The sequence below is a fragment of the Giraffa tippelskirchi genome, chromosome 8 (assembly GCF_054371585.1).
Source record: "Giraffa tippelskirchi isolate mGirTip1 chromosome 8, T2T-mGirTip1v1.2.pri, whole genome shotgun sequence".
Classification (NCBI taxonomy): Eukaryota; Metazoa; Chordata; class Mammalia; order Artiodactyla; family Giraffidae; genus Giraffa; species Giraffa tippelskirchi.
This window is the reverse complement of record NC_137282.1, coordinates 84,582,084-84,608,504: the sequence shown is the minus strand read 5'-3', so window position 1 is coordinate 84,608,504 and position 26,421 is coordinate 84,582,084. Positions and strand designations below refer to the sequence as shown.

At 40.3% G+C, this 26,421-nt stretch overlaps 1 protein-coding gene across 3 annotated transcripts in view; it reads left to right on the top strand.

The window, feature by feature from the left end:
- Positions 1–21,260, top strand: part of DAB2 (DAB adaptor protein 2) — a 56,516-nt gene extending 35,256 nt beyond the window's left edge. Inside the window, exons 4-15 of one of the 3 annotated variants that reach the window (XM_081522236.1) lie at positions 516–614; positions 1,468–1,599; positions 2,078–2,158; positions 2,823–2,849; positions 3,093–3,146; positions 3,552–3,614; positions 8,413–9,066; positions 10,063–10,219; positions 15,698–16,330; positions 17,089–17,198; positions 17,758–17,828; positions 19,529–21,260. In XM_081522236.1, the coding sequence (XP_081378362.1) occupies positions 516–614; positions 1,468–1,599; positions 2,078–2,158; positions 2,823–2,849; positions 3,093–3,146; positions 3,552–3,614; positions 8,413–9,066; positions 10,063–10,219; positions 15,698–16,330; positions 17,089–17,198; positions 17,758–17,823 (2,076 nt within the window). In that variant the 3' untranslated portion in view covers positions 17,824–17,828; positions 19,529–21,260. The remainder of the gene's footprint in view (positions 1–515; positions 615–1,467; positions 1,600–2,077; positions 2,159–2,822; positions 2,850–3,092; positions 3,147–3,551; positions 3,615–8,412; positions 9,067–10,062; positions 10,220–15,697; positions 16,331–17,088; positions 17,199–17,757; positions 17,829–19,528) is intronic. The other 2 variants (XM_081522237.1, XM_081522238.1) reach the window with 2 other exon arrangements.
- The last annotated feature ends 5,161 nt before the right edge of the window (positions 21,261–26,421 follow it).

Genomic DNA, 26,421 nt, shown 5'->3' with positions numbered 1-26,421 from the left:
AGCATGCAGTCATGTACAGGAGGACCCTAGATGCCTTTTCCTTTGACTAGATCAAATTTCAGAGCCTGGAGGTATTCAGGTAAAATTCAGGACTCTTGTTTGAAACTAATGTTATTTAGTGTTAGTCCTTTAGGTTTATTTACATTTTTAAATTCTAATACTGCCACACTATGAACCTCATTAAGGAAGTAATACTCATTAAATAAGATAAGGCCTGCAAGGAACATCTTTGAATACATTTAAAGATCTTCTGGTCCAATCTTCTTGTCTTTGCCAGTGACTCTTCAGTGGCCAAGGCAATTAGAAGGACTTGCCCAAGTTCACGTAGCTAACTAGTGATCTCCTGGCTCGCTGTCTTCTATTTAATTCTGCTGTGTCTTAAGAAAGATGCTTAATCCTTTCATAGATGGTAAACCAAGCTGAAAACAAAGCTGATTGTCTTTTAAAATTTTAGAATCAGAGGCATCATAGGGTGCTTTTAACTAGAGTTTTTCTTGTTCTCCCCATCTCATCAGGGAATGGCGGCAGCTGCTCGGTCTCAGGGACAACACAAGCAAAGGATCTGGGTCAATATTTCTCTTTCTGGAATAAAAATCATTGATGAGAAAACTGGGGTAAGAATTCACTTTCGCTGACACCTTTCTGACCATCTGAGTCTGACAAATAATTTGTGTCATAAATTTCAGCTGCCATTTTCCCTTTTCAAAATCTGTAGGAAAAAAAAAAAGTACATATTGCTGCACTTCTCCAGGAGTAACAGGCAAAAAACAGACAGGGTAGGAGGTGAGGAGTCATGATACTTTACTTTGAAATTTATTTCCTGTAACAGATGTGGACCTCAAGTCAATAAGTCTAACTTCAACACCAGTATACCATAGATACCAGTATCGGTCAGGTATTTTTTGGACTAAAAGATTAATCCTTACCCCTGATTTGTGATTCTGTCATAGATTTGTGTATGGGTCTATTTTAATATATTGGTCCTGGGTGAACTTGATGAACAAAACATCTTCCTTTCTTTTTCCCTCTCCCCTTCCTTCTCACCCCATAGGTGTAACCTTGTTCATTTTCTTTGGTTGCTGTTATTCTATCACATGAATAGCCTTTCTTAATTTTGGTTTGTTTGAGTTTTATCAAAAGACTCTCATACTTCAAATGTTCTGGGATTTTTTTCTTCCCTCTACTCAATATAACATTAGATTCATTCATTTAAAATGGTTTTTTATTGCTCCACAATAGTTTATTGTATCAGGATACTATGGGGAGATCTCCCGTTGCTATTCAGCCCTTCCGAGAGATTCCCATTATTTAATATGCAGGAGGGAAAAATATTCAGATGTTTTAGCCTTTTCATATATGTCTTGGTATCTGATACTTAGTTATGCTTGCCTGCAAATAGATTCTATTCGCAAATAGATTCTGCAAATAGATTTTCCCAATACATCATTTTTGATGTTCCTTTTTAAGGTAATAGAACATGAACATCCAGTAAATAAGATTTCTTTCATTGCCCGTGATGTGACAGACAGCCGAGCATTTGGTTATGTGTGTGGAGGAGAAGGCCAACACCAGTTTTTTGCCATAAAAACAGGGCAACAGGTGAGCTCTGATCCTTGAGGTATACCTGGAGGGGGACTTAAGCATAAGAGTGTCTGTCTCTCAACTAGAGAGCTTGCTGGAAACAGTTGGATGTAGGAGGACTAAACAATACTTCAGAGGATGACTCTCTTCAATTGGTCTAAGGGATCTTCTTTAAATGTCGTTGATACCCATGTAATGTATGGCACAAGGGCTATCAGAATGGAATTTGTCATAAGGTCATTGCTGATTTTAGAGCAATAGTGAATTATTCCCAGAAAGTTTGAAGGGACTTGGAAGATTATTGTAATACTTCTTGTTTTATCTATATATGTTTCTGGGGATAGAGGTGAGAGTGGTGGAGATCTCCCACAGACCAGAGGAGGGTAAGAAGGAGCATTAAGAGAAAGGAAGAAAATTAATACTAATCAGAAGTGATGGGGAACAAAGGGAAGAAAATAGATTAAAATGCTGATAAAGATGCTTTGTCTTGCTTCAGGCTGAGCCGTTAGTCATTGATCTGAAAGACCTTTTCCAAGTTATCTATAATACAAAGAAAAAGGAAGAAGAAAAGAAAAAGGCAAGTACTGTCCCATACAGGCCCTATTAAACTTAATACAATCCTCAAGACTGTATCTGAACATTACGTGAACATATGTCCTCTCTGGGAAGTTGGCTTCTATGTGGCTCTTCAACATGTAGAATTTAAGGAAATGTATTTCTCTTCTTTCCAATAGGACAATGGATGGGTGTTATAGTTAGGCCCTTCTGATTTCCAGTCCCTGGCTCTTGTCTTTTCTTCTTATAAGTTTCACATTGATTCCAAGGACTGTACATGAGTACCAAGTCTAATAAGTCTATTTAAATCCAGTATTGATATGAAGAGGGGCGGGGAATGCAGGACAGAAATCAAATGCAAGACTCTCTTATGCCTTATGCCTGTAAACCCATAGGTATATTTATTCTCCTTTTGAACTTCCTTTGGGCTTCCCTGATAGCTCAGTTGATAAAGAATCCGCCTGCAGTGCAGGAGACCTGGGTTCGATCCTTGGGTTGGGAAGATCCCCTGGAGAAGGGATAGACTACCCACTCCAGTATTCTAGTCTGGAGAATTCCATGGACTGTAGTCCCATAGTCCATGGGGTCGCAAAGAGTCGGACATGACTGAGCAACTGTCACTTTCACTTTGAACTCACTTTACCGATAATTTATTAAGATCATTGAATTTGTGTCTCTCTTTTTAGATGGAAGAAGCCAACAAAACAGTAGAGGTAAAAGAACATCTTTTGTTCTTGTGAATTGCATGTGTCATATGTATAAGCCCTGTTTGCCATCTACCCAAGCAGACTTCCCTTCTGTCTTATTAATGTGTGTTCATGACCCCTCATCTTAGAAGATGTACAGTTGAATGATTAGTGCCAAAATCTTAACTGCTAATAAGTCAATACACTAGGAAATTAAACTGCATAGAGAAAACTCACCAACTTAATCTTTAATATTCTCCATCTTTTCAGAATGGGAGTGATGCCCTAATGAATCTTGATGACCCACCTTGCAAACTGAAATTGGTATGTATGTGAATTTTTATGAGTCTTACTTACCTGAACACAGGACTTACTTCCTAAAGATGTTGCTAATACCAAATATGTATGGAATCTTTATGAAGATCCAATTGTGACAACTCTTTAACCATTAGTATAACATTTATATCAGTATGCAAAGTAATCTTTTTAGTAAAAACTTCTGAATCTAATCCAAATGCTTTTTTAAAAATGTACATCAGGTGGATTTGTCTGGGGACTTGTCTACACTACCTGACCTAACTAACCTAATATCAAATCTATATTGGCTAAGTGAAAATCCAATTGTGACAACTATTTTCCTAAACTTTAGCTTAGGAAACAATTACAACAATATACAAAATAATCCTTTTTAATAGACACATCTGAATCTAATCAAAATACTTTTTTAAGGGTGTTGACCAGATGGATTTGTTTGGGGACATGTCTACACCTCCTGACCTAAGTAGTCCAACAGTAAGTGTCTGTTTTTAAATTTGCAATGTAATGGAAATGGCATCTATAACTCAAATTGGCAATTAACCAGAAATCTTGAGCATTTCATTGAAACTTGGAAGGTGACTATTGATTTTTCTGCATAAAGTGTAAATGGCTACTAGAACAAATTTGCATCTTAAGTCACCATAGGAGCCTATCAGCACTACATTGGATACATTAATATTGCTTAGAAGTTAAATCTGAGCAATAGGTCAGGCAATGTAGTCCATCTTGGTATTACTTAGGATCAGAAGGAGGAGCTGAATATTAATCCTTGATGTAAGCCAACTTGAAGGAAACATGTTTGTTAGATGACTGATTGTATAGACTCCTGGCCTCTTCTTTTTTTTCTGATTCTTTTGTTGTAACTTGGCAGCATAAGCTTGGTATAAAGTAAGACCAAACAGTTAAGAGGCTCAGTTATGTTTAACCAAAGCTTGTCTTTGTTTAAAAAGATGCTCATTCTTTACAGGATATTATAGTATATCAAATCTTATTATTATTGATCTGTAACAACTCTGAGAATGGAGCAATATTTTCCTTTACAAATAAGCAAATGGTGATTCAAAAAAGACTCTCATCTACCCAAGCAGAGGTTCAGTTTCAAGGCTTAAGCCTAAGACTCAGACCTTCCAAAACAGGCTTCAAGTGAAATTACTTGTAATTTTGAATGACTTCTTAAAACATTTTCATTTATTTAACAGTTTCTTGAGTATCTGCTGTTTGCAGGGCACAGAAGTGAGATTCATAATCAGTGACATCATGGAGTTTAATGTGTAGCAGGGAGATCAATGTTAAAATAATCACAAAGCCTAACAGTTGATGTTACTTACAAGGTTTTTATTTAGTTTAGAGGTTCAGATAATGCCTCTGAGTAAGTGAGTTTCTGGACTTGAACATAAGTTATGAGAAAGCACCTAGACATAACTCAAGAAAAAGGGTGTCAGTCTAGAATGATGGGAAGAATGTTTATCTGGGAGTCTCCTGTAGAACTGTCAAGCAAACCTCTGTGACCAAGAAGGTCATAGGAACTAGAGCAACAGTGGATTGAGAAGTGGTGAGCATCTTGCTTGGTGGAGTCCTGTAGAGAATGGCATGCTTATGAAATTTCACACAAATACCTAGGCCCAGTGAGATGGGAAGGAGCAGGGGCTGCAGACATTCATCTCTACCCCCACCTTTATGAGAATCAAAATGCATAACATAGCATTTTAGCGACCCTAAAAAACCTGCGGTAGAGAAGCTCATTTAATATTCTTTCAAGTAGGAAGTCCTGACTCATTTGTCTCTGAAACCTTTCATTCTTTGTAATGTTTGTTACTATTGTAAAGATAAACTTTTTGAAATACCAGATTAGATAATCCTGAAAGGTCCATCCTTGCTCTGAGGCTGTTTGGTTGCTAGGCAACTTTGCCCCTCCTTCATGAGAAGCTCCCTTCCCAAAGTAAATTGACATCTGAACAACCTTCTTCCCAACAACATTCAAACAACTAGTATATTGGAAGAGGTCAATGTATGTAGAATTCCTGGGAGATGAGATAGGCAGGGAAACACTGAATGTTGAATGTGCTTCTGTAGACTTCTAGAAAGTTCTAAAAAGTGAAATGAAGAAAAACAAGAGTAATCTTGTCTCATTTATATTAGACTTTGTGCATTATAGGAATTTTTGGCTTGTAGAAATAACATACAAGTTTTAGTTAAACTAACAGTAAATTTAAATGATAAATAACATCAAAGTGATGATATCTGTAAAAGAACGTTAATGGTGCTAATTATGTGCTCATTAGACTTTGCCAGTGTGTTTCTACATATGACTCCATATTCGTAAGTCATGAAATAGATTTATTTCTACTCGATAAAACCAACCTGTTTAAAAATTTTGAAATCTCACAACAGTTGCTCTGAAAGAGATGAAGAGAGGCAGAAATCTAAATTACCTAGACTTTATGAGCTGTTTCTTAACCCATCTGTGCCTCCCTCCAACATTTATAAGAATAGTTTTTTGCATTTCAAGTAAAACTCATGCTGCAAAGTGACATGCCTTACAATGTAATTTTTATCACAAAATCACTTGAACAATATTTTTCTGTACTGTATCTCAAAAGAAGAAGGAAAGGCAAAGAAAAAAAAGAACAAAAAAATGACCTTTAACTTTAAAAACTTCACAATTTGAAAGTCTGGTTATTAAGAAAAAAGGCATAAGATGCGGTTCCCCCATCAAATCTTATATGGGGATGGGATCAGGGCACAAAACACAGTGTCATGTCTATATAAGATGCAGTGGGTGGGCACAGTGAAGCTGAAATAGAAGGATCAGTGGGGAACAGCTTTGTAAAGAATCTGAACTTGAGTTAGGTCTTTGAAGTATGTAGAAAAGTAGAGAGTAGTAGTTAGGCTAAAAGCAAGTGACCCACCTCCATTGTGGGTCATTTTGAAAGGCTGGTTAATGAAGTTTACTTTGATATAGGGGAGCAGCAGGAGGTCCCCAAAGGCTTTAAGCAGGGAGTCCCAGGGTTTGGTAGGCTGGAATGGTTAGGCAAGATGAATTACCTGAAGAAAAGCTAGTCTACTGAACTCAGTATTTAAAACCTGGTCTGTGCAGACACCTTCTTGGTTGCCTGCTTGCCCTTCTTATTGGAGCCTCTTGAGAGCAGGGACTATATTTCATGTTCATGACACCAGTTTTTGTCTCTCAGGTGCTTACATGACAGCCAAGTGGATGAAGTGTTTACAGTTTACAGTCTGATGCAGAATTAAATAAATGCTGACGGAGGAGGTAGATGAGGAGTCTTACATTTTTCAGTTTTAGTCTATAACGTGGGTTTTTAATTTTGAATTAACAACAAACGCAACCTGAGGAGAGCCTTATACATTTTACTTATAGGGTGACTATTCAGAAGTCTAACATTGTGGCTCCTGTTTCGTGTCCTCAGAACTTCTTCTGAAGTATTTGAAGGAGAACTCTACCAGCTGTGAACACCCAACTGTTCTAATCCAGAGGTGGCTCATAATAAATGAATAAATATTGAAATCACAAGCTCTTGTAATACATTTTGTCCTACCTTTTGATTGTTAAAGATCCCTGCATTGAGATCTTCCAATCAATTTCTTTGATTTTTTTAAGGTTGTTTTTTGTTTTTTGTTTTTAATCACAAGCTGTCTCTTCTGACAAGTTCTTCTGGTTACCAGGAGAAAGACTGGCTTTTTAAACATTGTGTCTTTATCCCTAACAGTAAAGGAAGCCAAAAGATAAATACCAGTTAGATCTGATATAGGACCTAAAATTTTAAAAAATTTATGCTTTTCTCTTAAAGCTGAGAAAGCCTATTCAATCTCCCTTTTTATTTGCTGGTTTGAGGATTTTATATTCCCTTGAGGATGTCTTGATCATTGTCCCAATGACCAAAATATCTAATAATCTGCCCAGGCTAATGATAGAAAATTAGCTTCCATTTCAGTTGGGCAATTTTTATTGTTTATTTTCTTCTATGGCTACCATAGTATTTAACTGATCAGTCAATCAGAAGGAAGGTCTGTCAGTATGACAGCTGTATCCTAGGGTGAATCTTAATTAGTTGTGTCGTTGACCTGAATAAAGACATGTCAGATTTATCAAATTTGCTGCTTTTATGTTGAGAAGAATGTCTTATCTGACAACTGAGAACTCAAATAATTAACGTATTTGAAAAATGATAGAGAAGGAATAGAATTTGGTGTGTCTTTCAAATTAACTCTTAAACCCGTGTCTCCACCTTATACACAAATTAAAAATGACTTTAAAATTAGTTGAATTTATCCATTGAATAGATGAGATTACTTAATGGTATTATTGACAACAATGGACATGAGTTTGAGCAAACTCCAGGAGATAGTGAAGGACAGGGAAGCCTGGTGTGCTGAAGTCCATGGGGTCCCTAAGAGTTGGACATGACTTAGTGACCAAACAACAAGAGTTGAGATTACTGTCACAACACAAGCAATGCTAAGCTGTATTATGACAAAAGATGTAATTATTAGATTGCATCAGTATTTTGATATCATGTTCTGAGAAGGATGTAGACAAAAAATTATGTCCAAAAGAGAGACTCAGAAGATGAGAATGAGAGATCCAACTTGGCAACATCTTCAAAAAGATCCTTAAGTATTTAAAGAGGCATACCTAGCAGGCTGTGATGAGAGGGGACAATCTTTTTTGACCCCCTCCCAGAAGAAAACCCAATTATAGAGAAATATTTTAACCTTAAACTTTATCACAGCCAGAACTATAAAATATGAATATATTAGCCAGTGAATTCACTTATTGAGAAAGGTGATGGTAGGTCACTCTAAGGGTATAATAGGAGTGTACATCAGGTATGAAGTGGGTTTCGGTGTCTGAGGTCATTTCCTTCAAGTTCAATTATACTTAGTCACTTGGAATGATTTGCGATCGGTTCCCTTTAAGACTTTCAAAGGAATAAATTGAAACAATGATTATGAGCTCAGTCAGTCTGAAAAGGTGAGGGGAGACATGTAAAACAAACAACTGTAAGTTTTCACTGAATGAAGGGCGAATGAAGTGGAAACCTAATTAAAAGGGCCTGAGAGGTGCAAGGAGGACCTATTTTACAATAACTAGTGAGTACACTCAGGGACGTGATGGGAGGAGGTAAGAGTCAACCAGTAAGACTGAAATATGACGGAAATTTTTATAATCCTGGTCATCGTATGTAGCTTTCTCATTTGAAGTCACAACATGGACTAACCCTTTCTTTTTTTTTCTTTCCAAATGTGATAGGAAAACAAAGATATCCTGTTAGTGGATCTAAACTCTGAAATCGACACCAATCAGAATTCTTTACAAGAAAATCTGTTCTTAACAAATGGCATCACCTCCTGCTCTCTTCCTCGACCAAAGCCTCAGGCATCTTTCTTGCCTGAAAATGCCTTTTCTGCCAATCTCAACTTCTTTCCCACCCCTAATCCTGATCCTTTCCGTGATGATCCTTTTGCACAGCCAGACCAATCGACACCCTCTTCGTCTGATTCTCTCAAATCTCCAGATCAGAAGAAAGAGAATTTGAGTAGCTCGTCTACCCCTCTGAGTAATGGGCCTCTGAATGGGGATGTTGATTACTTTGGTCAGCAATTTGACCAGATCTCTAACCGGACTGGCAAACAGGAAGCTCAGGCAGGCCCGTGGCCCTTATCAAGTACGCAAACACAGCCAGCAGTGAGAACTCACAATGAGGTATCTGAAAGAGAACAGAACGGCTTCCATATCAAATCCTCCCCGAACCCTTTTGTGGGAAGCCCTCCCAAAGGACTGCCCATCCCGAATGGCGTAAAGCAGGACTTGGAAAGCTCTGTCCAGTCCTCACCACATGACTCCATAGCCATTATCCCACCTCCACAAAGTACCAAACCTGGAAGAGGCAGAAGGACTGCTAAGGTGAATTGTCTTCTCCACATAGCCATTGGCAGAATGCATGTGCGGTACCAAAGGGTGGTGTGATACAAGCTCTCTTTCCTGCTGCTATTGTAGTTTCCTGTGTGGCTGTAAAATAGAAGGTGGGATAAGGCACATTGTGCTCCAGGAACATGCTCCTCTAATCGGCACCTTTATAAGCTTCTCACTTGGCAGTGTTTGTCACCCTCTACTTTCCGTTTGCATGTCTTGTCACGTACTATTAACTAAACACAAGTTTTTTCCATTCTTAATGCTGCTATGCTTCTATACCTCTGGTAAGTTTGATCGTCATGTTATGGGAAGGGAGGACAAGGGTTCCTGTGATTCCCTTTGTGCCCTCCCCACACTAACCCACACCCACACACATACCCCCCTTGTATTGCATTCCTGTCCAGGTGATGGTATAAAATTCTCGAGTCTGTCTCCTCTGACTAATGCCAAAATAATCCAATGTGTTAAAAGAAACTTACATATTTACTATTACCACTTCATTCAAAAGCAATTTAAAATGTGGTTTATGTAAGTTTCATTTTAAAAATCTCATTGGACTATGCAAGCTGGCTCAATGATTAAACTACTGTATCATCTTTATGCAGAATGATTTAAATCCAGGAGAATGACCGAAATATGTAAGCTACTCACTTATAGTTGCCCTTTCACTGCCAGCTTCCAGCTTTTAGCTGATAAGGAGGTCAGACAGATACAAATGTGTGAACAAGCAAATTAGATTTCACTTTGAGTGTCTTCCATTGCATCACTCACCAAGATCCAATATTCTGTCCATTGCCCAGATCTGTGTCTTTTTTGTTTTGTTTTGTTTTGTCTTTTAGGGGTTTTTTGTAGTAATTGATCAATAATAGGAAAAAGTTTTTCTTTTCTTTTTGTGTACCCACAGTCGAGTTACAGAGTAGGAAACAGAATAGAGCTATATTTCACTGTTCCTGAGTAACTCCTCTATATTCCTCTCTGTCCCATCAGTCTCCAGCAAAAGACTTACTTGCAGCAGACATCTTTGCTTCTGCCATCTCAGAACCTCCAGGACAATCTACAGGACAACTTGCAACCCTACAGACCAACCCTCTGGATCTCTTCAAAACAAATGCTCCTGCCCCATTGGGGCCCCTCCCGGGTCTAGGTAGGTGTTCAGAGATGGAGTTCGGTTTGGCTCTGTTACTTTCATCAGATGGTAAATCATAGGAGGAAGCACTTCATACCCATAGGATGGGGCATAAGATTTGAGCATCCTAGGGAGCCTTTCTTCCACTTTTACTTCTGTACAATCCACCTCCATTCGGAACTCTTGGCTTGTAACTGGAATGGGCTTCTTGAGTTGGCATGTGAGAAGAAATGTGTTTCCAAGTGTTGCACCTACCTGAACTAACTTATCATGTCTTACTGAAGACAGTTGTAAGGGATTCTGAAGCTCAGACCAGTTTCACTGGAGAAATGGGGTTGAGATCATCTCCATTTGAAAAAGTAATAACATGCATGTCTTCCATGTAATCTTGTCATTATTAAATCAAAGCCCTATTATCCCCTGTTAAACTAATGCCCCTCTTGGAAGGGATACACACCCCAAGGGGGATGTAAGTGAAATCTGAAGCAAGCGTAAGTCACTGAATGGAAGTGCAGGGCTCTGAGCCCAGCTCTGTTCTTCAGCATGTGGTGGGTGTGAGAAAGGCATGTATCCTGATCAGTCTCAATACTTAAGCCTTAGCAGCGCCTTGCTGATATTTTGGTTAGTTGTGTGCCTTAGTAGAGTTAGAAGGTAAGTCTATAGTACAGAAACCTGAAGATGAAAAGAACACAGAAATAATGGAAAAGATGGAATTTTTATCAGATACCTAAGACATGCTGCTGCTGTCATTCAAAACCATGTCATTAGCTCATGTGGACCACTGAGCCCCTCTGTGGCAGGACTCTGGGGAAGGCCACGTGGCTGAGAGCTGATCCTGCTACTTTTTGCCCACTGCCTCCGGGTCTTTCCTGCCTCCATGGAACAGTTCTTGAGAAACTGTGATGATGGTTTTTGCTGTCCTACTGGGGATTCTGTTTGTTTTCCTACTTCTTGGCACCTCCACAAGCCCCAAATAGACCCTGTCTCACGAGAGGGCTAAGGGGGGCTATAAATGATGGGGCCTCTCTTCCCTATTTTAAGACAGTTGACCAGGGATGTTGGCTTTCTCTGCCTCCTGCAGAGTCCATCATCAGGACTCTTTCTTCCTACTGTTTTCCTGCAAAGGAAAATATTTTGGTTCTGTCATATTACATCAGTTCAATCATATCTGGAGTGTGGTGGTAACAGGGAGTTGGTCCCCAACTCCTGAGTGGCTGCAAGCCCTGAAGATGTGAAAGCCAGCTGATTTCAGGTCCCTGCTTGGCATTTACACCATCAGGAGACTCTCCACAGGCACCTCAGATTTCTTGGAGTCTTTCCGTTTCTGCAGCCCTTTCTCCTACACCCCTAAGGGGAGCTAGTTGGTGCTTTCCCTCCAGAAGGTAGACAGCTTGCATGCAGTGCCTGTGACGAGATCATATCACAGAGCTTTATAGTCTGATATCAAGGCCCTGAAGAGTTTTCACAGCCAATATTTAACAAATCAGCCTGAAAATACAGCTGGACCCTATAACTGTTAATTTATGCAGATGAAGTAAAGCTTTTTGGCTAGGTGCCCCTGTTGAGGCCTTGGGGTATACAACTGCCGAATACTGATGATTCTTCTAAGTTTGGACCTGGGACTCAAACTGAGCCCTACAGTATAGCCCCTGTCCACTCGTAGGGATCCTCAGCCAAGCCATGGAAGGTTGTAGGTCTGGCTTCCGCTGGACCCAGCTGGGGGACCGTCTCCTCTGGAGAACTGAGGGTGGGGAAAGAGTATTGTAGAAAGCTTTGACTAGCTGCCCTGTATTTTAATATAGCATCAGGAAGTTAATAAAATTAACTTTTTATACCCACACTTTCTTTTTCCTTATTTTCTCCAGCAGGGCCTTAAATATCTTGGAAACACAATGCATGGGCTCTGGTAGTTGGGAATGAAGGCTGGCCTAAGTATACAATAGGAAAGTCTTTGAAAGAAAGAAAGTGAAAGTGTTAGTTGCTCAGTTGTGTCCAACTCTTTGCGACCCCATGGACTGCAGCCTGCCAGGCTCCTCTGTCCATAGAATTCTTTAGGCAAGAATACTGGAGTGGGTTGCCATTCCCTTCTCCAGGGGTTCTTCCCCACCCAGGGATTGAACCCAGACCTTCAACATTGCAGGCAGATTCTTTATTGCCTGAGCCACCAGAGAAAGTGTTTAATTCCTGGCAAATATCAATATATTTTTCTCCTTTATCACCACTCCCACTAATACTGTCTGTGACTAAAGCTACACATTTTCCTAAGGGAAGGCAAGTCATCCAAGCTGAAAGATGGTATCAGTTCAGTTCAGTTCAGTCACTCAGTCGTGTCCGACTCTTTGTGACCCCATGAATTGCCATCACCAACTCCCGGAGTCTACCCAAACCCATGTCCATCGAGTTGGTGATGCCATCCAACCATCTCATCCTCTGTCGTCCCCTTCTCCTCCTGCCCCCAATCCTACCCAGCATTAGAAAGATGGTATAGTTTTACCCAATTTGTACATCCAATTGGAGTAAATTATTAGTGAGTGACTCTGGCTTCAGTTAATAAAGTTTAGATTATTTTTTTTTAAATGATAGCAATAACTTTGTTCAAACTCAACCTACTTCCAGAAGCCTGTATTATAGAATCTAAGAGAACTGTTCCCTTGATTGCTTGTGAAAGGAATGCAGGCATACCTTGTTTTATTACACTTCATTTTATTGTACTTTGGAGACAGTGAATTTTTTTTTCTACAAATTGGTGGTTTGTGGCAACCATGAGTGAAGCAAGTGTATCAGCACCATTTTTCCAACAGCATTTGCTCAGTTCTTATCTCCTTGTCACATTTTGGTAATTTCTGCAGTATTCCAAACATTTTAATATTAAATGGATATGGTGATCTGTGATTGATGATCTTTGATGTTACTATTGCCAAGAGATTATGACTTGCTGAAGGCTCAGATGATGGTTAAAATTTTTAACAATAAATTATTTTAAAGTTAAGGTATGTACATTGTTTTTTTAGCCATAATGCTACTGCATATGTACTAGACTATGGTATAATATAAGCATAACTTTTACATGCACTGGAAAACCAAAAAGCTTGCTTGACTCACTTTACTGTCATATTCCCTTTTATGACAGTCTGGATCAAGCTTGAAATATCTCCAAGGTCTGCCTGTGTGCATATTCTTTGGTGTAAATGAAGTCTAATTTCTGTATACATGTAAATAAGTATTTGAGGTACTTCCCTGGCAGTCTAATGGTTAAGACTCTGTGCTCCCAATGCAAGGGCACAGGTTTGATCCCTGCTCGGAAAACTAAGATCCCGCATGCCGCACAGTGTGGCCAAGAATAAATAAATAAGTATTTTAATTAACATTTGAATAAAAAATATAGTTCTGTTCCTTGATATCAAGGAGACAGAACAGGAGGGTAGGGACTGGAATCGGTGGTATGCCTGAGTTTTGGTCTCTATCGCAGACTGTGACCTTCCCAATTTTAATAATTAATATTCTTCTACCCAATTTCTTCACCTCAAAAGTAAGCATATTAATTTAATAAGATGAGCCACCACTGAAAGCCACTCACTCTTCACGAGCACACCTTGTGCGTTCATGGTCAGATGGAGAGGGTTTGTGACGACAGAGCTGAATCAAGTAACACCAAGCTCCAATCCTAAGAAAATTTGAATTGGAATATCTTGCTCCATCAGCCCCTGAACACCATTTCAAAATATCTCTCACTCTGGAAACAAAAACATTCCTAACCCAAGTCTGCAGGCCTTTTCCTTCTTTGGTTAGAAGGCGTCCATAACTAAAGAATTGCTCTGCTCCAAAGCCCAAAGCAAGTAGGTTTTTGAGAGCAGAGCATTGTTTGTGAAGCGGTATGAGGCTGAATTTAGGTTTTCTATTAGTGGTGACAGTTTAACTGGATTATTAATACACCTCGGAAGACACAAAAGAGAAAATGTCTACATATTAGAACAAGATGTCAGGAGTGAGCTTCTCAAGAAGAGGAGGGCGAGCATTGGAGAGACCTAGATTTTAGTGATTTAATTAATTACAGATCAACAGTGGCAGGGGTCCGGTGATAGAGCCATTTCCCCACAAAGAGCAGATGCCTGGACAGGTGTAGTTACTCACATTGCAAGTGTTTTTGTTTCTTGTTTGTTTTGGTTTTTTTGTTTTGTTTTGTCTTTGTTTTTCCTTCACATTATCTCCTCTCCCTCTTAACTTCTGACAGAGTTTAGTGAGTGACACATGACAGGAAGCACTTTCATTTGAAATAGATCTCCTAGGATAACAAGCCTTTCCTCCATTTTTTGTATGTAAAAGTCTAAAACTATCTTGGCATAAACCAAATTTTACTATCCTTTTATATAGCTGTGTCAACCTTGGCAACATTTAAAAGAAAAGAAACTTTGAAATGGTTTCTTCAGGATGTAAGCACGTTAAAGCCTAATGTATATGCCTAATAGCTAGTCTCCATAAGACTCCAGACCTGAGCCAGTTGCCAAATGAAAAGATTACATCAATGACTTGAGTATCCAATGGATTATCTGAATTAACTACTTCATAATAAACACGGCTTATATATGTCCATGTATTTACTCAACATGTAGATTCATACTACTGACAGGCTCTGTTCTGCTGCTGCTGCTGCTAAGTCGCTTCAGTCGTGTCCGACTCTGTGCGACCCCATAGACGGCAGCCCACCAGGCTCCGCCGTCCCTGGGATTCTCCAGTCAAGAATACTGGAGTGGGTTGCCATTTCCTTCTCCAATGCATGAAAGTGAAAAGTGAAAGTGAAGTCGCTCAGCCGTGTCCGACTCTCAGCGACCCCACGGACTGTAGCCTACCAGGCTCCTCCATCCATGGGATTTTCCAGGCAAGAGTACTGGAGTGGGGTGCCATTGCCTTCTCCGAGGCTCTGTTCTAGCTGTTTGAATTACATCAATGTTTGTATGAAAAGGGCTCATTTTCTTTTATGACTTGATACTTGTGGACTGTATTACCTATCTAATGAGGAAAGTTTAAAAACGTGTGGTAGAAAAAAAGGGTTTCGAAGTGCAACAAACATTTGAATATGTGCTACAGCTAATGCATCTTTGAAAAGAAAGTGAAAGTGTTAGTTGCTCAGTCAAGTCTGACACTTTGCCACCCCATGGACTGTAGCCCACCAGGCTCTTCTGTCCCTGGAATTCTCCAGGCAAGAATACTGGAGTGGGTAGCCATTCCCTTCTCCAGGGCATCTTCCTTTCCCAGGGATCAAACCTGGGTCTCCTGCATTGCAGGCAGGTTCTTTACCATCTGAGCCACTAGGGAAGCCCAATTCATCTTTAGAGTGATTTAATCTAATAAGAACCATGTCAGCCTCGGGGGTTAATAAAGGTTGGCATGTAGATGCTCTCTATAAATGCTCTCCAGAGAGCTGACTTTCTGGAACTCAAGAATCCTCTTCAAGCTGGTCTCCTGATTTAAGTCCTTTATCCCGCTTCCTTCCTTCAGGTGGTGTGCCAGTTCTATCTGCTCAGGCAGGGCCATGGAGCCCAGCACCTTTAGTCTTCAGTCAGTCCCCTTCAATGATCCCGGGTGCAATGATGGCTGGTCAGCCTTCAGGATTCAGTCAGCCAATCGTCTTTACCACAAGCCCAAGTGTTCCGGGTTGGAACCAGCCTTCCTCTTTCGCAGTCTCAGTTTCCTCTCCACCCCCTGTAGCGTGGGGCACATCAGCATCCATAACACCCAATACATGGTCAGCAAACAGCCCTCTGGGGAATCCTTTCCAGAGCAATGTTTTTCCAGCTCCTGCTGTGTCCACCCAGCCCCCTTCCATGCTCTCCTCTCTCCTGGTCACTCCTCCTCAACCACCTCCCAGAACTGGCCCTCCAAAGGATGTCCCCAGTGATGCCTTCATTGCCTTGGACCCTCTTGGGGACAGAGAAGTCAAGGAAGTGAAAGAAATGTTTAAGGACTTCCAACTGCGGCAGCCACCTACTGTGCCGGCAAGGAAGGGAGAACAGAACTCCTCTGGGACCTCGAGTGCCTTCTCCAATTATTTCAACAGCAAAGTTGGCATTCCTCAGGAGAATGCAGACCATGATGACCTGGACGCTAATCAACTGTTGAGAAAGATCAATGGTAAGCTACCTACTTCTCTGTCAACTGCTCCCACAAGGATTTCAGTCGTATGAATCCAGAGAGTCTCTCAGAAGAACCCTCTCCCGAACCTTAATAGCTGTACTCTTGCTTTTTTCATCTATCAGGGGTTATGGAGACAGCTTAACCACTTACCTTATGGAGTTAACATGTTACCTTAGTTAGCTGTTTCTAGGGACTGGCCCAGTGCTGCCCTCTTGTGACAATTCTTAAAAGGGCTGCTGAGAGCTATTGAAATTCAATGGGTTGTGGCACCCGGAGGACTGTAGGTAGGTATGTAGGGCTGTAGGCTCATGAATAGGTATGTATGGATCATACTACCCATCTAATGAGGGAAGTTAAAAGGCGTGGTAGAAAGAAAGAGCTTTGAAATTCAACCAGTATTTGAATGCTAGCTGTATTTTATTAGCTAGTTAATCTATCAGGTAATCGAATCTCTAGAAGCCTTCATTTCTGTGTTGGCCTCAAGGCTTAATGAAGGTTTGCATGTAGTAGGTGCTTTTAAATGAGGGAATTCTGAATCTCTTCCACTTCAAGTGAATATGCCTGGCTTCCTCTTCCAAGAAGGGATGAATTTGCTTATAATCACCACTGGGGTATTGGTATTTGGTGTAATAATTTTTGTTTCGTCAATGTCAGTTTCAAAAATAAGAAACTTAATTTCTAAGATAAGCCTGACTGGAGGACTTGTGCTTGCGTTGGAGGAAAGCTTGTTTACTGACTACTTTTTCACCTTCTAGAACTACCAAAGCCAGCTCCCCGACACAGTGCCCCGCCAGTTACCAAATCCGCTGACAATGCATTTGAGAACCCCTTCTCTAAAGATTCTTTCCACTCATCACCAGCCTCTGTAAGTACCAACTATTAGAAGCTGATATTCCAAACTACACGCCACATAGAGTTATCACCTCCTGAATTAACCTTGCTTGTATCTTTGATGGTAAAGGACATTTGAATAAGATTTATCACTGAGAACCACTGCAGTGTAAATCTCAACTCAAACTGGGGAAAGATTATTTTTACAGGAACTACTCTCTTGAATTTGAGAAGCAAATATGAGAAAAGTCCTTTGTCTCTCACTTTATCTTGGGAAAGCACTTTGAAAGAAAATTGAGCCAGAACACTATGTTTAAAAATCTTTCAAATGTTTAATTTCCTAATGCAAAATTACTTAGCTCATAAAAATTTTTGCATTTTGGGGGAGCAAACATAATTCTGAATCTTGCTTTTGATGTAAATATTAAATATATATCAATCACAAGCAGGAAAACACAAATCATTGTAGACCCATACAATATCTGATTAGTCTGTGACCTAAGTGATTTTTAAAGGAATCTGAGAAGTCTTAATTATAGGTGTTTCTTATCATTGTAATTATAGTTATTGACTAGGTGATTTTGTTTCCATAGATGGCTTCTCTTCAACCCACATCATCCGATACATATAGAGATCCATTTGGAAATCCTTTTGCCTAACTCCTGTAAGTAGAAGATCCTGCTAAGCTTAGGCTTCGTAAGAAAGGGTGGCACAGAGAATAAGGGTGAAATTTTAATTTTAGAATTGGAAAGAAAAAATTCTTCTGAAATGGAGAAGTAAAAGATATGGAACACTATGCTTAACTTAATTCAATAGTGACTAGGCTGAGCATTTATGAATAGAGTTCTTATACATATTAAAAAAAATAGTAATATACTCATGGATATAGGTTTCTGTCCTGTGTTTTTAATATTTCACTTCTGTATAGAAGTAAAACTCCATATAACACATAACTGCCTTCTAGATTTTTGATCTTCATATTGAAGTGATTGCAAAGTTTCCTAGTAACTACTCAGTTTTCTATAGAAACTTCAAATTCTGAAGGCCTTCTGAAGCCACCAAAGAGGTCAGCCAAACAAATCATGATTACACTTTTGCCATCCAATTCAATATGCATTTCTTTGTGAGGGGCCTCAAAATTGGTCTGAAATCATCTGATGGTATTAAATCTCAAAGTGGTGACAGCTTCCAGTAACCCCTTGAAATGCAAGTTCAGATGAGTCTACTGGTGGGTTTTATCCTCAGTCAGTTATTGTGTGTTACCACCTTAGACTTGGAGAAGGAAATGACAATGCACCCCAGTATTCTTGCCTGGAGAATCTCATGGACAGAGGAGCCTGGCAGGCTACAGTCCATGGGGTCGCAAGAGTCCACCATGACTTAGCAACTGAACCACCACCACCACCTTAGATTGAGATCTGGGAGTGAAGATGAGAGTGTGTTTCTTTCTCACCAGTTAGTGGAAGCAACTTTATCTGATCTTCAAAGATTGCAGTTAGTGGAGGAGAAGAGGCTTATCTGCATTTTAGAGGAAGTAGGGGATAGCTGGAAGAGGAGAAAAATAGGAAGAATGAAAAGAACCCAAACCCATTTTTTCCCCAATTTTGCCCCCTGGCCCCCATTCATGTGGGACTACCAAACTCTCTCTCAACCCAAACTCTCTCTCAACCCATGTAGAACTTAATTATTTTAAATAGATACATATCTTAAGTCTGATACTAACAATAAGATTTGAGTTTATTTGCAATTTGGATTAGCCCTCTCACTCCACTTCTATAATTACAGTCTTTCTGAAAATGCTTTTCCATAAAATAGACTGCAGAGTGAGATTATTGAAAAGGCAAATTCCTGGGCCCTAGCTCTGAGGAATCCCCCTTGGTGCTGGGGAAAAGCTTTATTTTAGCAAGCATCCAAATGAGTTGCAATGTTAATAAAATGGTATGATATATTGAATCTTAACAGGGATTCACTCTTGCCTCCTCTCCTGGGGAGGCACCCATGAACCAATCAAAAGGAATAACAGGCACTAGAAGTCTAGGAGGATTGTTTGCACCTAATTGAGTTGACTAGAGTTCTCTCTGGAAGCCCTTCCTTCTTTAGGTCATGAAGAAAGGGTAATTCTAGTTAACCTGCTAGTGGTAGATTGGGGAGTGAGTAGGAGAACTACCATGGGACAAAATGGCTAACATTATTGAGCACTGTGTTAATCACTTGATTACAGATTCTACATCAGTTGTTTTATCCTCTTGAATTAGTCCTAGAAGATACTATTATTAATATAAATAATGACTTAATGTTTAACGCATTAAATATTCAACCCCAAAATTCTAACCATGGTTTTTTTTCTTCTCCATACTCCTCTAGGAACTTGGCATGCTGACTGTCCAGAGAAACAAAGAGGTTGGCCTTGGTAGTCAAGGACAAAGCTAATTGGCAGACAAGCCCTGACCTTTGCCCTTGTTCTAGCTTTGACATATTATCAGTTGCCTTATTTCTTGCTTCCTCTCCCACTTGTAGAATACCTTCTACTTTCTGTTTCACTAAACTGAATCTACGGCTTTAAATAAATTAAGAACCTAAACTCACTAGCCGAATGTAAGTGAAGTAGTTTTCCTACTTGGACCCTTGTCTATTGTGACCCTAGAACCTTCTGGAACCCATGTGACCCATGTATCCTCTGGTTGGGCAATGCAGCCACCACAGCCCCTCAGATCAAACTGTTTTGAATAAATTTTGAAATCCCTACTGTTCCTAGTGTTTGGGGGTTCTGTTTCAGAGCATTAAACCTAAAGATTGTAGAACAAGGCACCTTCTTCAATCTTGCTTCAGACCATCACTTACAGAGCATTTTTAAAGTAAAATGAAAGCAAGTTCAGTTTCTCCTTAGGAGAATCTCCTTGGAATCTGACACACCTAAGAATGTTTTTAAAGATACAACTTTTCTTTCTGAAGATTCTTTTTCTCTCAAGGATGAGACTGTCCTTTCTCTTATCTCTTGCTAGCTACTGCAATGGAGGGAGCAATCATTTTTCATCTCTCCTCTTCTTTTCCCTCCACTTCTCTTTTCAGTCATTTTTACTCCTGGGCTTCTCTTTCATAAATAACAGAGTTTTATGGGGCAAAAAATCTAATGATTCACAGGTCTGAAGCCTCTATGCTCTACCTTCTCAGTAATCTGTAATCTCAGTAACTAGAGTTGCTAATGCACACAACCTTTATCCTTTCTATGGAATAAGAGGCTGTATCTTCTTGAGCTGAAGTTCCAGAACAGTTCACATTGAGGAAAAATAGAACTCAACTCAGCAATGAAGGACTGCATTCCTAAGAGAAGCACATCACAAAGTTAAATGTGATTGTGCCAAACTTGTTAGGTGCTTATTTGGGGTCATGCCAGACCTTTATCAAGTAACTGGAAAGCTTTCTTGATGCCACAGTCTCATAGTCAGAAGATAAATGGAGTCAGGGGGTGGGAATCTGTAGAGCAAGTATTTGGTGTTATCATTAAAAATGTAATGTATGCAGTATTTTCCTCCTCACAATCTTGGAAACTCTTCCAGTTCATTTTCAGTCCTATTGTTGGCACAGATCTGAAGCGTTTGTTCTTGCCATAGTGAGTTTTGTTTTATTTTGTTTATGTTGGGTTTCTAATGTTATTTCTTGACCCCTAGTGCTCAGGTTCTTGTGGGTGTTGATCAACCACATACAATGTTATCTTTAGGTGGAAGAAGAGGATGACACTCAGGATCAAAACAAGATGGTGGCCTCATGAACCTCTATTGATTAGCCCCAAGTAGACCAAGCTAAAGTCCTATGGTTTTATGTTGAACGGTAATAACTGATTATGTATGGCAATGTCTGACTTTCTACTCAGTTATTATCAACAGACTTGAAATAATATTTTATATGTCCAAATACCTAAATGTGCTAAACTGGAGGCAATTATTTCTAGATAGTTTGAATTTTTGAAAGTAGACAAATTTTTTGAAACTGATGACCAGCCACACAATTGTTTTGTACATACTTATTTTCTTGTGCACTTTTCTGTATGCAAAGAAAGCTATAAATTTACTCATTTCAATAAACTGGAATGGCAGAATCTCATGTGTTACCGTCAGTTCATTTGAGCCCTGCTTTGGGTTGATGTGATAGGGTCAAGATATAACATATACTAGTGTAAGGTGAGCAAATGTTAATTATAACACATTCTGGATTGTCACCAAAATGAAAAAGTAGAAATCTGTGAAATAGGACCACAGATAAATTAATATCTGATGCCTTTGAAGACTCAATTTTCCTCTCTCAGGCCTTCACATTCTCCTTTCCTGGGGGTTTAATGGGAGTCCAGTAGATAAGATCTATGCCAGAACAACCTCAATTATGTCTAGTATAAAAATCATTCATTAGTGAACTAATGGTTTATGCCTTTTACCCTTTCCTCCGCTGTTCTTTGTTCAGCGATGTTTGACTTCATCAAAATACAGCTCTGTGGACTGGTTCAAGCTGCTGTAAGCTACTCAGAAGAGCTTCTAAGTTTCTAAGTGAGGTGGGCAAGCTGATGGTCAAATGTCTTTAGCACTAGGACACTCTTAAACACTCTCCCCTGTTAAAAAAAAAAAAAAGACATTCAAGGCTCTCATTTCAAGACCTAGAGCTACAAAACAGATGACCCCAAGGCAGACACTGCTTGAGTGTAGAAGTCTTGGTGTTAAACTTGACATCTCCAGATAATCAGATGAACTTGATGGAATAAGTGTCATTGGTTGGCATTTACTGTTCTGGGATATTTGATAGTACTGCCTTACCTTTCCTTTTAACTGAAACGTTTGATCTGTTTCTGAGTAGGATATAGAGAAACAGACTCCACACGTAAGCAGCTTCCAGTAAACCACAGATGAGCTGGAAAGGGCTGCTGATAAGAATGTGTTGCACAAATTACATGGCGAAACCAAATGCTCTGCAGTGCATCTAACCCATTGAAACTGTGTGATATTTCCATGTGGTTTAAGCAAGCTCTTGCCAGAGGTTAACCCTTGCTCGTGTGTACAAGGGGCTGACATTCACTTCAGGGCAGTAGGAACTACTGTTAACCAAGCAGAGGGAGGTGCCTCCTGAAGTGTCCCTGTGAAGTGGAAACAGACCCCTTTAGAGTCTCCTAGTAGCAGCAGTCGCTTCCCTGGTAGCTCAGTTGGTAAAGAATCCACCTGCAATGCAAGAGACCCTGGTTGGATTCCTGGGTCAGGAAGATCCCCTGGAAAAGGGATAATCTACACACTCCAGTATTTTGGGCTTCCCTGGTGGCTCAGATGGTAAAGAATCCGCCTGCTATGCCGGGAGACCTGGATTCAGTCCCTGTGTTGGGAAGATGCCCTGGAGGAGGGAATGGCAACCCATTCTAGTATTCTTGCCTAGAGAACTCCCATGGACAGAGGAGCCTGGTGGGCTACAGTCCATGAGGTTGCAAAGAGTCAGACATGATGCAGTACTAAGCGCAGCACAGCACAGTTGCAGTGGCTGACGCCTGTAAGCCGGGAATTCGGCTTTTAGGGTAAAACCGTTACTCTTAGAAGAGGGTTTCAACGAAGCATCACATAAATCTAAGCTAAAAGCTTAACCTCGAACAGCCAATGGGCCTTCCAATCTCTCACACATAACCGATACAAAGAAGGTATTAATTTTCTCAAAATAATCTCTCATTTGTGAAGTACTTTACCATTTACGCAATACAACTTCATTCTCTTGCCACTGTAATTCAGCAAGATGGGATCTGTTACTGTTCCAGCTCATCTGAGAATGGAATTGTGCTTTAAAATGGCTACAATCTGCTTCAATTCTTTAAGTGAGTGGTTTCTATGGTATATCACTGTTAAACTGTGTGTCTTAACTACCTTTACTATAGAAGCTGGTAAAGCTGAAAGCTTGATCTCCCCAGTCTCCCTTATACCTAGCAGTGGTCACACGACCACATTCTGGCTATTGAGGTCTTATTCAGCTATGTAGGGAGATTTTTTCAATCAGTGGTTTCAAATTCCTCCATCAAAGTATTAGCATTGTGTCTCAAGAACCAGAGTGTGATTCTGTGTCTTTCCTGTGCTGACAGCAGGGAGGGGAAAGAATAGAGGAGGTAGCTAACTCAGGCATTTGGTTGACCCTGCAATAAACTGATGAGTGAGGACTCTGACCCATATTCCTGGAATAGGTTCAATATAAAGTCTCCTAGTGAAAGACAAGAGCTCCCCAACAGTCCTTGTTAAATATTTAAGCTATTATAACCTTTGGAGGAGATTGCTAAATAATGAAACGCTAGATTTGCTGGGAAATGTTATGTTTTAACAAACTCCCTTCTGTTAAAAACAACTAAGTCCCATGTTCTAAGTTGTTATGCCAAATGTGGACACATACAGGCTGTGTGTGGCAGCAGCCCTCTTAATGAGTCCTAATTACAGTAGTGCTGATGAACAAGGCTCAGCCTTGTATCATCTCACTCGATGAGGGACTTAGCCCCTCATTCTCTCTTGCTTCTCTGAATGTGCTTAATTACTAGAATCTACCTGTGCTGAGGATCATACAAGTGCCAGGCTCCAGGGAGACAACCATGGTGGATACTCAGTGGCAAAGAAAGTGGGCTCTGTCATGTCCAAAGATGATGTCGTTATAAAGGAAAAAAAAAAAAAAAAACCTCACCTCTGAAAGTCTTCATGACTGAGTTTTCCCTAACATTAACTGTGGAGTTTTCTGTCAATTCACTTTTATTTGTTTGACTTCAGTTCAATTCAGTCGCTCAGTCATGTCTGACTCTTTGTGACCCCATGGACTGCAGCGCGCAAGGCTTCCACATCCATCACCAACTCCCGGAGCTTACTCAAACTTACGTCCATTGAGTCAGTGATCCCATCCAACCATCTCATCCTCTGTCGACCCCTTCTCCTCCCACCTTCAATCTTTCCCAGCATCAGAGTCTTTTCCAATGAATCAGTTCTTCCCATCAGGTGGCCAAAGTATTGGAGTTTCAGCTTCAGCATCAGTCCTTCCAATAAATATTCAGAACTGATTTCCTTTAGGATGGACTGGTTGGATCTCCTTGCTGTCCAAGGGACTCTCAAGAGTCTTCTCCAACACCATAGTTCAAAAGCATCAATTTTTCCGTGCTCAGCTTTCTTTATGGTCCAACTCTCACATCCATACATGACTACTGGAAAAACTTTGACTAGATGGACCTGTGTTGGCAAAGTAATATCTCTGCTTTTTAATCTGCTGTCTAGGTTGGTCATAGCTTTTCTTCCAAGGAGCAAGCATCTTTTGATTTCATGGCTACAGTCACCATCTGCAGTGATTTTGGAGCCCAGAAAAATAAATTCTCTCACTGTTTCCATTGTTTTCCCATTTATTTGCCATAAAGTGATGGGACCAGATGCTATGAACTTAGTTTTATGAATGTTGAGTTTTAAGCCAACATTTTCACTCTCCTCTTTCACTTTCATCAAGAGGCTCTTTAGTTCTTCTTCGCTTTCTGCCGTAAGGGTGGTGTCATCTGCATATCTGAGGTTGTTGATATTTCTTCCAGCAATCTTGATTCCAGCTTGTGCTTCATCCAGTCCGGCGTTTCTCATGTCGTTCTCTGCACATAAGTTAAATAAGCAGAGTGACAATATATAGCCTTGACGTACTCCTTTCCCGATTTGGAACCAGTCTGTTGTTCCATGTCCAGTTCTAACTGTTGCTTCTTGACCTGCATACAGATTTCTCAGGAGGCAGGTCAGATGGTCTGGTATTCCTATCTCTTTCAGAATTTTCCACAGTTTGTTGTGATCCACACAGTCAGAGGCTTTGGCATAGTCAATAAAGCAAATGTAGATGTTTTTCTCGAACTCTCTTGCTTTTTCAATGATCCAGCGGGTGTTTGCAATTTGATCTCTGATTTCTCTGCCTTTTCTAAATCCAGCTTGAACATCAGGAAGTTTATGGTTCATGTACTGTTGAAGCCTGGCTTGGAGAATTTTGAGCATTACTTTGCTAGCATGTGAGATGAGTGCAATTGTGCAGTAGTTTCAGCATTCTTTGGCATTGTCTTTCTTTGGGATTGGAATGAAAACTGACGTTGTCCAGTCCTGTGGCCACTGCTGAGTTTTCCAAATTTGCTGGCATATTGAGTGCAGCACTTTCACAGCATCATCTTTTAGGATTTTAAATAGCTCAACTGGAAATCCATCACCTCCACTAGCTTTGTTCACAGTGATGCTTCCTAAGGCCCACTTGACTTTGCATTCCAGGATGTCTGGCTCTAGGTGAGTGATCACACCATCGTGGTTATCTGAATCATTAAGATCTTTTTTGTATAGTTCCTCTGTGTATTCTTGTGTATGCTTGACTTCAGTCCCTATTATCTTACTTTACTTGTAAGAAAGGAAAATGATTGCTGTTCCAAAGGTTACAGGGTGAACCAACTGGGCTGAGGCTGGATTAGGGATGTTTCTGGAGTATGTCTGAGGCTGCCTCCACCAGGTACCTACTTACACTGATGGGTCATCACAGAACCTGTTGTTTGAGGGCAGCTAAGAGGAGTGTTGGAACACAGGAGCTAGCAGAGAAGGAGGTGGAAGAGAAGGAAGGGTCAGTGTGACATTTGCCTTCCTGTCTCCCTCACTGGCCAGTGAACCTGGTTCACTGAGTCTTATGGTGGAAACAAGAGGGCTAAAAACAGGAGGAACTGCCTCTTTCTGATGAAAGACCTTGGGCAAGGCAGGCAGTTTATGGCCCACATGTCCACTGGAAATGAACAGACAACAGTAATGGAAAGGCTCATAGTGGCTAAAATTAGTAGGGGTTATTTTTTTCCCATAAAAGTCTAGTTTGATGGCTACTGATGCTGCCTCAGCAGCTCAACATTACTCTCAAGGACACAGAGTCTTAACTTTTCACTCCAACTTTTGTAGCTTTGGCTTTCCGTTCTTCAGTTTGTTTCTTAATGGTCACAAGATGGCTGTGTAGGTCTTGAGTAGAACGTTAACCATTCAAGGAGAGGAGAAGTAGAAAAGTGGTACAGTTGATATCTGCTGCTCATATCAAGCATTTCAGTTTTCCCCAAGGCTTTCTAGTGGACTGCAACTATGGCTCATTGGTCAGAATGTGGTCAAATGGTCACTGTGAGGTGCAAGGGAGGCTGGGAAACCAAGTTTTTAGCTTTACCAGAATGGCAAACCACTCCAGTATTCTTGCCTGGAGAATCTTATGGACAGAGGAGCCTGGGGGTGGCTGCAGTC